This window comes from Caretta caretta, chromosome 2, assembly GCF_965140235.1.
Source record: "Caretta caretta isolate rCarCar2 chromosome 2, rCarCar1.hap1, whole genome shotgun sequence".
NCBI classification, from domain to species: domain Eukaryota; kingdom Metazoa; phylum Chordata; order Testudines; family Cheloniidae; genus Caretta; species Caretta caretta.
The window spans coordinates 256,777,781-256,791,305 of record NC_134207.1 but is presented as its reverse complement, the minus strand read 5'-3'; the positions used below and the strand labels follow the sequence as shown (position 1 = coordinate 256,791,305).

General features: G+C 41.8%; 1 protein-coding gene across 13 annotated transcripts in view; it reads left to right on the top strand.

The window, feature by feature from the left end:
- The window catches only part of LOC125631202 (sodium channel protein type 5 subunit alpha-like), a 328,900-nt gene that overhangs the window by 228,175 nt on the left and 87,200 nt on the right, over nucleotides 1-13,525 (top strand). For 10 of the 13 annotated variants that reach the window (XM_075126008.1, XM_075126012.1, XM_075126013.1 and 7 more), the window contains one exon: nucleotides 7,720-7,878. The exons of 1 other annotated variant lie outside the window; for it this stretch is intronic. In XM_075126008.1, coding sequence (XP_074982109.1) covers nucleotides 7,720-7,878 — 159 coding nt within the window. The remainder of the gene's footprint in view (nucleotides 1-7,719; nucleotides 7,879-13,525) is intronic. 2 more of the 13 variants (XM_075126014.1, XM_075126011.1) reach the window with 1 other exon arrangement.

The following is a 13,525-nucleotide window of genomic DNA, read 5'->3' as shown; positions in this document are numbered from 1 at the left end:
TATTTTTTAATATTTTATTAATATGACTCGGGATACCCTTGTTCGTTCTCTCTCTCTCTCTGGGGTTGTGTGTGTCTAATCCATTTTTAAAATCCTGCTGAACTTGACCTTGAGATACCTTGTGGCAATGAGTTCCACAGACTAATTTTGGGTTGTGTAAAAAGTATTCACTTTTATCCACTTCGAATTTTCCACCTCTTAATTTCATTTCATGTTTCTATATTCTTGCAGTGAGACGCAGAGAACTGAAGTTCCCAACCTACCTTCCCTAGACCATTCCTTATTTCCTATATTTCCTCCCTCCTTGCTTAGCCCACAGAACAGGCAGGTACAATTACAGTCCAGAGGCTCATTAAAGCACTGGGACTACTCCTTCTATGCTCCCCCAAAGGCACTGAGACCCTCAGAGGGGGTAGGGAGGAAGCAGATCCATGGAATCACAGTGGGAGTAAACTGCATCACAGAGGGCATAAGCTGGCCCACATAAATGGGTGTGTCAGTGAGCGAGCCTCCCCTCTGTGCTGGTTTCAGAGTGGTAGCCGTGTTAGTCTGTATCAGCAAAAAGAACGAGGAGTACTTGTGGCACCTTAGAGACTAACACATTTATTTGGGCATAGCTTTCATGGGCTAAAGCCCACTTCTTCAGATGCATGCAGTGGAAAAGACAATAGGAAGATATATTTATACAGAGAACATGAAAAAACAGGTGTTGCCATACCAACTCTAATGAGACTAATCAATTAAGGTGGGCTATTATCAGCAGGAGGGGAAAAAAACTTTTGTAGTGATAATCAGGATGGCCCATTTCAAACAGTTGACAAGAAGGTATGAGTAACAGTAGGGGGAAAATTAGCATGGGGAAATAGTTTTTACCCTCTGTGCTGGTGAGTTCCAGAAGGTGGCATAACACGCCCCAAGGCAGGACTGTGCCTCAAAGCACCATGGCACCCGCAAGCTCTAACTGTTTATTTGTGGTGTGGGAGTGAATTTGTTCCCCTGACTGCAAGATGCGCTGTCTTGGGGTAGCCCTTGTGTGTGCAGATGCATAGTTATTCAAGTGGAGTGATGGATTGGATAGTATGTAAGGGAGAAGTAGGAAACCCTTCGATAATGCCTGGGCAACTTAAATTTCTACCTTTGGTTCTTTTTTTTTTTTTAACAATAGTTTCCTTGTGGCCCATCCTGAATGAGTCAATCAAACCTACTTATGGATACATTCCTTCTTCCAGAACCTCATTTGCCCAGGCAGTGCTTTCCTTTGCCATTTTCATGTCCTCTCTCTGTGACAGCCTTTGGCCTCCTTTACCATATGTGTGTTTAGCCCTACACTGCAACAAGCCTGAGCCAGAACTTCATCTATTCTTGCTCAATGTACGGTAGATACAGTTATCTGTCTGATGAAGGATACGTTTGAACAAACACAATGGAGAGTGATTACTCTCTCTGTGCATTACAATTCCCCTGTGGTACGATATAATTGCTGGTTTTATTCTGCTTTTTCATATAATTTGGGAGTAGCAGCTCTGCTTTACTGATGTGATTCTTCAAGTGTGGATGGGATGGTACTCTTCGGTATACAATTAAAACCAAGAGCTTACTACCAACCCTCCTTTCCTCTTATCAGTCATACTGATCCATATGTGTTTGGTGCTGGCCATAGTGAACATCTATTGGTAGAATCTCTGGTTCATGATTATTTATTTCTCTCCTTTTTTAACCCACATTTTTGTAGGCTCTTTTAGAAAGCGAATTTAGCCTTTCTGAAAGATGCTTGTCTGACAGCTCTCCAGAGTGCAGTCTTCTATTTACTGGACCTCCACAACAGCTACATATAGGACGCAATGCAAACTTCCTTACACAGCAGCAGAAATCTGCACTGCTTTACTTATCCCCACAGCCAAGAGTTAGATAGATGGTAGTTTGGTTTTCATTATCATTTAATTCTTGGCCTTTCTGATGAGGAAGGGTGCCCAATTACTGGGTGGAAATTGTTGCAAAGGAATGGTGCCAATCATGATATCCATAGCTGTCCACTTGGAAAGGGCAGACATCTCCACTATTTCATATAGCCCTGTAAACAATCATGATATAATACCTATATTTGATCACTGCTGAACTGGGCCAGGTACAATGAAGCCTCCATGTTCCATTATCGGTGTTTCTAGCTATTCAGTCCCTCCTATTATTAAATTTTACACATTCAAAGGCTGACTATTTGAAGGCCTTGCAGGTTAAAATGACCTGCCAGTCATTAAATCATTAATTACTGGCATGCTGACTTGTGTTCCTCCAGCAAAACAGTGATGTCATGTCAGCCATCCTGCATTGGCTAAAGTTGTGATGTCATTATTGGCAGTATCCTCTTCCGACAGTAACGACACGACCTTTTGAAAACTTCTTACAATTATCCTAGTATTTTAATTCTTGACCATCTCAAGGGGTGCTATGCATTCCTGAAATACCAGCACAAACCCCATACTCTATATAAATCCCACTTAAGCTCTCAAAACAGGTCTTCAGTTAGACTTAAGTGTATATAGGCCTGGTGCTGGCCATTTGCACAGGGGTAAATTTCACCCTCGGTGCAAAGGGCTAGATTAGCACTCTGCAATGTGTTCTGAGTAAAGGGCAGTTTGTAGTTGCCCTGACCCAGGAGAGTCACAAATCAGTCCCTGTTTCTGCCTTGTTCCACTGGGGAAATAAGCTGAGCCAACCCTTTTCCTGGTCCAGTTTACATGCCTCTCCATGTCAGCTCAGCAGTGCTGGCCTGCAAGTTGTGGGGTGTGTGTGTGTGTGCGTGCATGTGCACAGAAGGTTGTATCTACTTGTCACCCCTGTCCACCCACCTGCTTGGGAGAGGGAGTAGCCACCTGGTATCACCTGGGAGTAGCCTGGTCAGAGTAGTCAGGGAGCATGAGCATAGCCAGAGTCATGATCAGACCAGCAGTGAGTGACCTATTGAGAAAATCAGTTTTAGTAGCTCACCTCTGAAAAATATGACATGGAATTGTTTGTCTTTCTAACTTAGTGTGCACAGGCTAGAAACCTTATATTTCCATTGGGAAGGAATAAAATGAGTCCTTGATGGTGACTACTATTTGTTTTGTTTTGCCAGCAGTGAGTCTTTTTACAGAGGCCAGGAATTAGCACTAACCCACACTTTGAGTCTGTGAAAATTAACCATTTTCACTTCTACACATGTGCATTCCAGAGTCAGGTGCAATGATGGTTCCTCTGTATTTATTTGTGTCAGCAACAGGCAGCTGGATCCAGACACAAATGAACTTCGGACACCCCCCCTCCTCCCCCAGATTACACTACAGTTTCAACATAAAACCATTGTTTCTGTTTTTCTGGTGTTGTAATTAGCTACAAGTGTATTGGCTTGGTTTCATTCTACTCGGTGGTTTAATTGTAAATAAAACATAATGGTTCACTTCTTGTTATATAGTGACCAAAGACCTAAAACAAGGACTAGAAATGAGAACAGAAACCAAAGGTTTTGAGATGTGCATATCACTGGTTTAAACTCAAATCTCTAAAGGTGAAGGGGTTGATGCATGCGCCTGCATCTCCTAACCTGCCATTAGGGTTGCCAGGTGTCTGGTTTTCGAGTGGAATGCCTGCTCAAAAAGGGACCTTGGCAGCTCCAGTCGGCATTGCCGACTGGGCTGTTAAAAGTCTGGTTGGCGGTGCAGCGGAGGCCCGGGACAAAGCCAGGCTCCCTGCCTGCACTAGCTCTGCAATGCTCCCGGAAGCGGTCGCCAGGTCCTCCCTGCAGCCCCTAGGCGCATGGGCGGCCAGGGAGGCTCTGTGTGTTGCCCCCTCCTCTAGTGCCGGCTTTGCAGCTCCCATTGGCCAGGAACCACGACCAATGGGAGCTGTGGGAGCGGCGCCTGCGAGCGTGAGGGCAGTGCGCGGAGCCTCCCTGGCCGCCCATATGCCTAGAAACTGCAGGGACCTGGCAACTGCTTCCTGGGAGCCGCGGTAAGTGCCGCCAGGACTCCACACTTCAACACCCTGCCCCAGCCCTGAGCACCCTCTTACACCCCAAACTCCTCAGCCCCAGCCCAGAGCCCACATCTGCAGCCAGAGCCCTCACCCCCTCCCACGCACCCAACCCCATGCCCCAGCCCAGAGTCCCCTCCTGTACCCCAAATCCCTCATCCACAGCCCCACCTCAGAACCCAAACCCCGCTACGCACCCCACCCACCTTTCTCAGCCCGGAACCCTGTCCCCCACCCCAAACCCCTCATCCCTGGCCCCACCCCAGAGCCCGCACTCCCAGCCAGAGCCCTTACACCCCTCCTGTACCCCAACCCCCTGCCCCAGCCTGGTGAAAATGAGTGAGGGTGGGGAAGAGCGAGTGACAGAGGAAGGGGAGATGGAGCAAGTGGGGCCAGAGCCTTGGAGAAGAGACGGGGCAGGGGCAGGGCAGGGGTGTTCGGTTTTTTGCCATTAAAAAGTTGGCAACCCTACCCTCCATCTTTATGCATGAAAGCAGGTGCTAGCCCATTCGGAGCCCTGAGCAGGAATATTTTGGGGCTCCCCATATCACATATAATAAAAAGTGAATAGGGGTCCCCCTTGAGCTGCTCGGGACCATAAGCAATTGTTTAATTTTCTTATGCTTTGCTTCGGCCTTGCATGAAGGTTTTTGTGTTGCTTTATGTTTTTACATTATAAATGAATAAAACAACTGAATCGATAAATATTAACATAATGCATATTGCTGTGGCAGCTCAGCACTTGACACAAAAAATTAAAAGCAAATTACATAAACCACCCACAGTGGGGAGCTTTACTGGTGATAAATCTAATGCTGCCCATGCCAGAAGAACAGATTGTCTAGAATCAAAACAAAACTAAAAACAGTCCCACGTTGAACAAAATAGAATAAATACACCTTGGTCGCTCTTTGGAACCAATGATGAAGCTTTGATGACCCTGGAATGTGTACTGGAAATGGGGGAGGTCATACCAAATGAAAATGGGTTTACCAGGGCCGGCATCAGTTACTTGCAATACTTGAAGCTCATATCATCCCCTGATACTCAGAATGGGATTACCAGCTATCCCCAGATTCATGGGAGAGGCTGTTATTTCCACAGGTCTTCCCCTCAAGTGTAGTTTGCAGAACAAATCAAAAAGTGCATTGTAATGATGTTCCATCCTGATGTAGTATCACAGCACAATGGAATATGGGACAGGTTTGGCGCTACACAATAACATCATCACTAGTAACTGACATCACGTCATCACATGTCATTGTGAATGTCGTGGACAAGAGGGGATTGGGTTTGAAGTTCTTAAAGACTAATCTCATGGGAAGAGTCCCTAGATCTTGATGCCAGCCCTGGCAGTTAGTAAATAGTGAAAAAATTTTGATTGACTTTATCTTAGCTATGCAAGGTAATAATTACTTGACAATTATAATGTTCTTCAGATCAACAGAGTCACACAGTTTGTTCTCAGACACTTCACAATTTCTCATGTCTACGGGTGCATAATCTATAATGTACAAATGAACTTGAGATATCACCCAGTTTACACTAAACTTTCAACATGAAACAATTGTTTCTGTTGTTCTAGTGCTATAACCAATACTCTGCCATTAAGATTACTTGGTGCTAAGTTGCATGCACATTGCATTAAAAAACATTTTATGGCTGAGTGCCTTACTTGTGTACAGTGTGCTTTGCATATTGGCTGCTCCCCTGTGTATTTTACAGTTTTTAAAGATATACTTTTAGACATGTAACTTTCTGACTAAGACACATCTGTAATCCAGTGATTAGGGAGCACTCTTTGGCCTGTGTGTACTGGTGCTGAGCTGTGCCTGGCAATTTTATGTAGTATATTCTTAAGCACAGGGTACGGATTTGGTCATGCATAATTTAATTTATTAAAGTTAAAATATACATTAGACCTCATGCCCTCTGAAGCAGGAAACCAGTAATTTAATTTAAAATTAATTTGCTATGAAAGCAGAAAGACATTTGAAAGGACCGGTACAAACTTGACATTCTGAGAACATTTGTATGAGAAGCAATTTACTTAACCAACCACTCTCTCTTTCTCCAGTGTTATTTCAGATAGTTATAGTTTGAATAAGAGATTTTTCTCCTCACACCTCTTCTGCTGCCTCCTGCAGTGAGGTAGCTGTAGAATCAAGGAAGGTGGGGTATGACTTGGGGGGAGGGAGGGGACAGAGAAACTTGTTTAAAACATTATTGTTAAAATCCAGTTACACTTGTAATTTTTTTCTCAGCGTGAAAGTAACTCTTTAAGTATTTCAGCACAAGTCTTTGAAATCATCTTGAGCTTTATTAATATTTTAGTAGCAGCGGCAGTAATGACATGAAGTATGGTAATACTTTGTTAAGCTGTTGGAGTTACAGGCTAGATTCTCAGCTGGTGTAAATCAATGAAGCTATGCTGATTTATACACATCTAGTCTTACAAATTTAGGGACCAATCCTACAAACACCACCTAGCATAATTCTTAGTACTCTGAGCAATATAGAATTCAGCAATAGTAATCATCACACCTGCCAATAAGTGTCAGAATTTAATGCACTACTTGTAGTAGTAAGCACTCTGCCAAGTAGTAACTGTTGGCAGAATATGGCATTCAGTTCCATTCAGAATTGGGGCTCTGATTAAGTAGTCCATCCTGTTCAGCAAAGCATCTGAGCGTGTGTGTAACTTTAAGTATGTGGTTAAGTCCCATTGATTTTACTGGGCTCCAGAATGTACTTAAATGCTTTGCTGAATAGGGGTAGACTTAGGCATGTGTTTAAATTTGTTCATGAATTGGGGCCTATGTAGAAACAATGATAACGGAAAGCTGGCCATAATGGGAGAAGGTTATGCTTCCCCATCATCTGTTTTAAGATTGTTTTATCTTTTTCGATGTTCTGTGGGTTTCCTTCTTCTTAAATCTGTATCTTTCCTTCTTTTCATGTGGTTTTCTTTCCACCCTTAAGTACAGATGTGTATTGTACTATAGAATATTGCAAGCTTACCTACTTTCAGTGCTTACACTAAGGCTGTCTAGCACTTTTGTCAGTAAAACTTTTCTTAGTCAAGGGTGTGAAAAAACACACCCCTGACCAACATTAGTTTTACCAAGGAAAGCACCGGTGTGGACAGCACTATGCCCACATAGCTACTGCCACTTGTTGGGGATTATTTTAATTATGCCGACAGGAGAGCTCTCCCCCATCTGCATAGAGTGGTTACATGGGAGACCTTACAGTGTCACAGCTGCAGCAGTAGAGATGTGCCCCTATAAGGTCTGTAGTGTAGACATAACCTAAGTACTGCTGCCTGATTTTGTGACTGCAAATTGCATCTCTTGATTATTTGGCTGAACTTAAAGCACCTCTTTGTGTTCTTTTCGGTCACTGGAGATAAATTCTCTCACAAAAAATAGAGACTGAAAATGGACAAGATTGCAGGACAATTCCTCCCTCTAACAACATGCCTGAGAAGAAGGGTGCCCCCACTTTTTTTTTTTTTTTTACAGCAAAGCATCTTAACGTATACAATTGCTAAACCTCAAAAGTTACAGCATAAGCATGTGTAATCTTGTTGCTTGCCATTCCTTCAAGTGTCATCCCTCAGGGAGTATAGTTCTAGCTGAGGAGTTCTGCTTAAGAAATAAGCATGCTACCAAAGAACAAGAAAATAAATATATCTAGGATTATCTTCAGCAGGAAAAACAGCTGCAACTAAAGGGACAGCAATGCAAAAGCCCAGGAGTCCGGAGTCAGACCTCTGAGATTTGTGAGGAGTTAAGTGAGTTGTACGTGGATAAACAATTGAAGGTTGAGCTGCCATCACCACCACCACTACTACTAGGGCAAAAAGAGGTAACAGAAACAACTTTCCTACCTGATATTGCATGCAATCAGTAGACCAAGATAATAGTGCATGTGATAGAGTTTAAGGTGGGTTTATTTGGTTTGAAAAAACAAAGAACCTCTCCAATGGCAAGGAAGAAATAATAGGTAATAGCTTTAGTAGCCTTGATAAAGGAGCAGAGGTTCTTTATAAAAACACTGAAGAACTTGGAAAATGCATTAAAAATAAAAATATTTGCAACTGTTATCCAAGTGGTATCAAGAAATGCAACCATAGAAGAAACTGTAATGTTACCATCTGTGGCTTTAGGATCTGAGGTGCATGCTGTGCCCTTCTGAAAAGTGACTATGTAAACAAAGAGCTGTTTCTTGAATGCAATCAGAGGCATGTCTGCTGATTTCATTGGATTAAAATAAGTTTTTGTTCTTTTTAGCACTGCAGAGCCAACACACAGCTATGACAATTTAAGCACCTAGGGCACAAATAATAAATAAATAGTAATCCCTGGTGTAATTCAGTTGGTGTCAGCCAAAGTATGTTTCCAACTGCCTCTCAGTCTTCTCTGGGAGATATGCAAATTACTTCATGAGTTTGGTACCATTACTGTGGTATTGCATGAAGTCTGACAGTCAATAACAGAACAAAAATATTGACAAATTGTTTCAATACACTAGGTGACACCAGTGCTTTAAAGTCCAAATATGCTGATTACCTATTTGCTTTTTTTCCATATGAATTTAACATCTGATATAATAGTTAGATCGATTGGTGTTGTGTTCTACTTGAAATCTGGAATTCCATGTTTTGAGAGGTATTATTTTTGTAGTTCTAAAGTTGTTTGAAGGTAGGGACCACTAGAGTTCCGTGGGAGCTGAACTGGAAGAAGGGAAAGAAAGTTGTTCAAAAAGGCATAATTTTAAGGTCCATGCTTGCAAAAAGTGACTGTTCCCCACCCCCAATATAAAATACTTATAGAGTCTGAACCCAGCAAAGGTCACAGGGAGGGATTTCTGTGGTAATCCAGGAAGCATGGAACATTCATTGAGTCAGTTCATTCTTTCTACACACATTGATTCCTACTTGTAATATTGTGACTAGAAAATTCACTAGTCATAAAAACATTTAAATTAGAGATATTTACACTGTTTAGTTAGAGTAATACTCATCTTTTCATTTGAACCCTCATCCCCAGATTAAAAGGGCCCTGAATTTAAAAAGGAGACTGAGAAACAATTGATATTCTAGACTCAGGGAAAAAATACATTCTAAAGGATGTAAGATCACAAGCTAAAAAGATCTAGAGATACCATTGGCTGAAGATGTAAGTCTGTCTCTGGAATTGTTTGGTGTGAGGAATGAAGCTTTCTGCATGTCACCTAATAGTGAGGAGAACGTAATTTCAGGTTTACATTGTGTTAGTCTGTTGTTTTTTCTGCCCCCCCCCCCCACCTAAACTGTAGGTTTTAATTTCTCTACAGAGAAAGAAACTTGCACTAAAGTAGGAAATTGGAAAATGATGTCCTTTGTTAATTTTGGAATGAAATCCTATAATTCTATTGGAACATTCTAGCTGTGATATATTCAGCAACATGGTGATAAAACAATAATCCCCATTTCCTCCCTCACCTTTAAATGGGTCCCAAAATACAAATACTGTCTTCATCTAGTAAAATACAACTGTTTCTATTTGTGGCTACTTGAAAAGAGGTGGAGAAACATGGCAGTATTCCATGGAACACTGGAAATCAAGCGGAAGTTCACATCAGGCTGTGAATTCCAGCATTAAAGAGTAAAGCCCAAAGGATGCTATTTTTGAAGGTTGGAGTCTGCATTGACATTAAATGCCTAGAGTCCTACTCTTCACAAATAATCTCTGTGAGGTCTCATAGGGCAAATAAGGACAAGTTGATCTATTTGATAAATGTCCTAGGAACTTGTGAGTAGCCATAGAAAGTAAGTAATTGTTAGAAAGTCTCTTAACAGATTTGTTAGGCCCAAGAGAGAGGATTTTCAGTGATTCATTCAGTATGAGGAAGTCATAAGAAACATTGAATGTGCTGGGAATAAAACAATGTTGATGTCAGTAAAGAATAAATTATATGATTAAAAATTAATCTCATATGAACTGTCAGAGGCATTTGAGAAATAGAATCATTGATGCTGGAGATGGAAAAGACCTGTTAGGATGATCTAATTAATCTTCCCTATTGAATATTGTCCTGTCTATCTTTAAATGTCTCATGCAACTGGGATTTCACCATTTCCCAAAGCAGACTGATCCCCAGCCTAGTAGATCTCATTGGCAGGAATGTTTTCCTGATAGCTAGCCTAAATTTTGCCTTTCTGAATTTCATCTCATCAGTCATTTGCACTATCATAAATCATTCCTCTTCTTTCATGAATTAATACTTCTTAAATTTTAGAATACATTTATAACTCCCCCCACACACACACACACACACACCATTTAGTCTACACTTAACTAAGCTACACACATTAATTGTCTTGCTTAATCATTCCTTCAACCAAGCCCTCCATCCCACTAATCATTTTTGTTGTTTTTCTTTCAACTCCTTATTTATCTCATTTTGGTGTTGAGATACCCAGAACTAGCACAGTATTCCAGGTATAGGAACCCAACATCTGCATAGAGAATAAATATTACCCCTGATATTAAGACATTATGTTTCTGTGTATGCAGTCCAAAACCACATAGGTCTTCTGCATTGCTATATCCCACTGTAAACTCATGTCTGATTTGCTTTCCGCTGTTACTACAGGTATATCTTGGAGTCACAGGGGTCCATGTTTCTTCTTTGCACTGAATATCTGTACTTCAGGTATCTTTTCTCTAGATATACTGGTTTGTACTTTTCCAAGACCAGCCTCGTTTTCCATCCATGTTTCTAATCTCTCTTCCTCTGTCCTTGCTTCAGGTCAGCACTCCTTCCAGTTTAATACAGTCTAGTAATTTTACTGTTCAGTCCCTCTTCTGCATCATTCACAAAGATAAGGCTGGACCTAACACTGATTAGAATTAATGTTAAGAGTAGACTTTTGTCTGACACTGAATCAGATGCTTTACTAAGATTCATGTGTTGTATCTGCCATTTTCCTGCCATCCACTAATTTTGTGAAATAAGACTGGGATTTCAGGATGCCCATCAACTTTCAATGGGAGTTGGGCTCCTGACACCCTGAAAGAACTTGCATTTTGGCGCCCCGGCCGCTGCTGCATCCCCAGGCTCCCCACCCACCCACCCCTGGTCCCTGCTGCCTGCCCCAGCCCCCCCCTCCCCGCCCCCCCGCCATCTCCCCTGTTCCCTGGACCCACTGCCTCCCTAGGTTCCACCCTCATAGCCCCAGGCCCCAGTGCCTCCCCATCAATCCCCCCATTATCCCTGGCCCCTGCTGCCTCCCCGGGCTCCCACCCCAAATTGCCCTGAGCTCCCTTCCATGGCTTCCCACCGCAGGCTTGCCCCATTCCTTGTCTCTTGACTGTGGTGCCCCTTGACCACAGTGTCCTGAGCCTTTGCCTGAGCTGATGCAGGCTGGTGAGACTGGCTGCGGGGCTGTAAAATTGCTGTGAAGTTGTTTGGGCTCTGGCTGGAACCTGGACTCTAGGATCCTCCCCGCTCATGGGGTCCCAGAGCTCAGGCTCTAGCCCGAGGGAAAAATACTCCCTCACCTCAATCTACACAGCAATTTTTAGCCCCACAGTCCAAGTCCTGCCAACCAAAGTCAACTGACCTAGGGTAGCCACGGCCGTGCCACAGGTCTTTTATTCCAACATAGATATATCCCTAGTGGCCTTTAGGGGAGACCTTACCCCAGTGGAAGATCTGGCATAGCAGAGTTCTGTTCTGCCAAGTCTCCACCATTCATGCCCTGACCCTGACATGCCTTCTCTTTCTCCTTATGCCCGGGCAGCTGGCACAGGAGGTGACAGCTATCCCAGCAGTATGCCAGTAAAGGAATTCTCCAGCCCAAAGCCATTTTACAATGCTGTGGTGCACGATGGCCTTGATGGTCTAGAGAATCCACCCTTAAGCCTTTATAAATCTATCTACAGTTCATGGTTCCATTATCATCTAGGAGTTTACTGATTTTGTTCTCTTAATATTTATTCCATTACTTTAATAAAGATCTACAAACAAAGACTTAATGAATGGCAATTGCCAGGATAATTCTCCTTTCCATTCTTCAAAGCTCAAGACTATATTTGCTGTTGTGTAGTCTTCTTGTCTCTTCCCACTTTTCCATGAATGTTCAGTAATGATTGTCAGTGGTATGTTAATTAAGTTTATCAATTTCCTTTGTGGCCTAGAAAGTATATTGTCTGAACCTGCAGATTTGTGTATGTTCAGGTGTTCTCAGTTTGTCTTTACTTGCACTTATTATTTTTACAGGATCTTCCTCACTTCTTACTAGGCCAGAATTCTGTTATTTTTCATGTTGAACATAGATTTTGAAAAGGTGATAATTACCTTCATCATTTTTGAGTTGTCATTAACAACATCTCCTTCATCAAATGTTACTTTGTCTCTAGAAAATATCTTTCCTTCCTTATTCCTTTTAGCTAGACGAGTCAGGAATTTTCATAAAAATGATTTTTAATGAAAAATGCCATTTTTGGCAAAATTGAAATGTTTAGAAAAGCATGTTGATTTTTTGACAGTTTTGTTAGGAAAACAATGAAATGCACTATTTTGATAATGTTGAAATATCCTCTTTAAACATTTTCAGAATGGAACATTTCAATTATTCATTTCAAAATATCTTTTTGAAATTAAATTTTTTTATATAAAAATTTTAAAAAGTTTTAAGGGATTAAAATCAGAAAGGAATGTTTTCGTTTTATCAAAGCAAAATGTTTGGATTGACTTCAAACAAAAAAATGGAATTTTATTTTGTGGGAAATTTCAAAATTTATTGTTTTCATTCCATTTCTGGCTAATATTAACTCGATTGTCTCTTTTGCTGGTCTTTTCTTTCTCCTACGTGCCCTTCCTCTCTTTTTCTCCTGATTCTTGGGTGGTTGTCTCCATTCTTTTCCATTCCCCGTACAGATCCTCAGATCTTTGTCCCATGTCTTCTGAAGCCACTATTGCTGTTGCTTATTCTTTAAATGCTTCTCAAAAGCACTATCTATTCTACTTTAACTACTCCCCATCTGCCTTTCACACTGGTGTATTTAATGCTACCCCCTAGATCCCTCCCTCCATTAACTTCTTTATAGATTTCCTAATTCTTCAGTATGTACTTTCCAGAAATCTAATGCAATTGTACTGCTGCATTCTGTGAATCCCTTACTCCTCCCATGCTGAACTCCTGTGGGTACTGGTACCAAACTGAGTCTGTTCTCGCAATCTGACACTTTCTCTCTACTGGTGAGAAGTACATCCAAAATGGTTTCTCTTCTAGTTGGAGTTTCTACTTTCTTTATCATAAAGTTGTCTTGTAATGTATGTAACTTAGGAAGCATTTTAACAATCCATGTTTGTCTGTGTTTACAACAGGGGAAATGGGCAAATAAAATCCCTCCCGAATGGGTACCCAGTGGTTCTGACTGCGCTGAAAGTTGGTGCAGCATTTTTTCCATTCTTGTTCTCATCTAGTCTTGGTCGTCTCTAGACACTGAGCCATTCTCATATT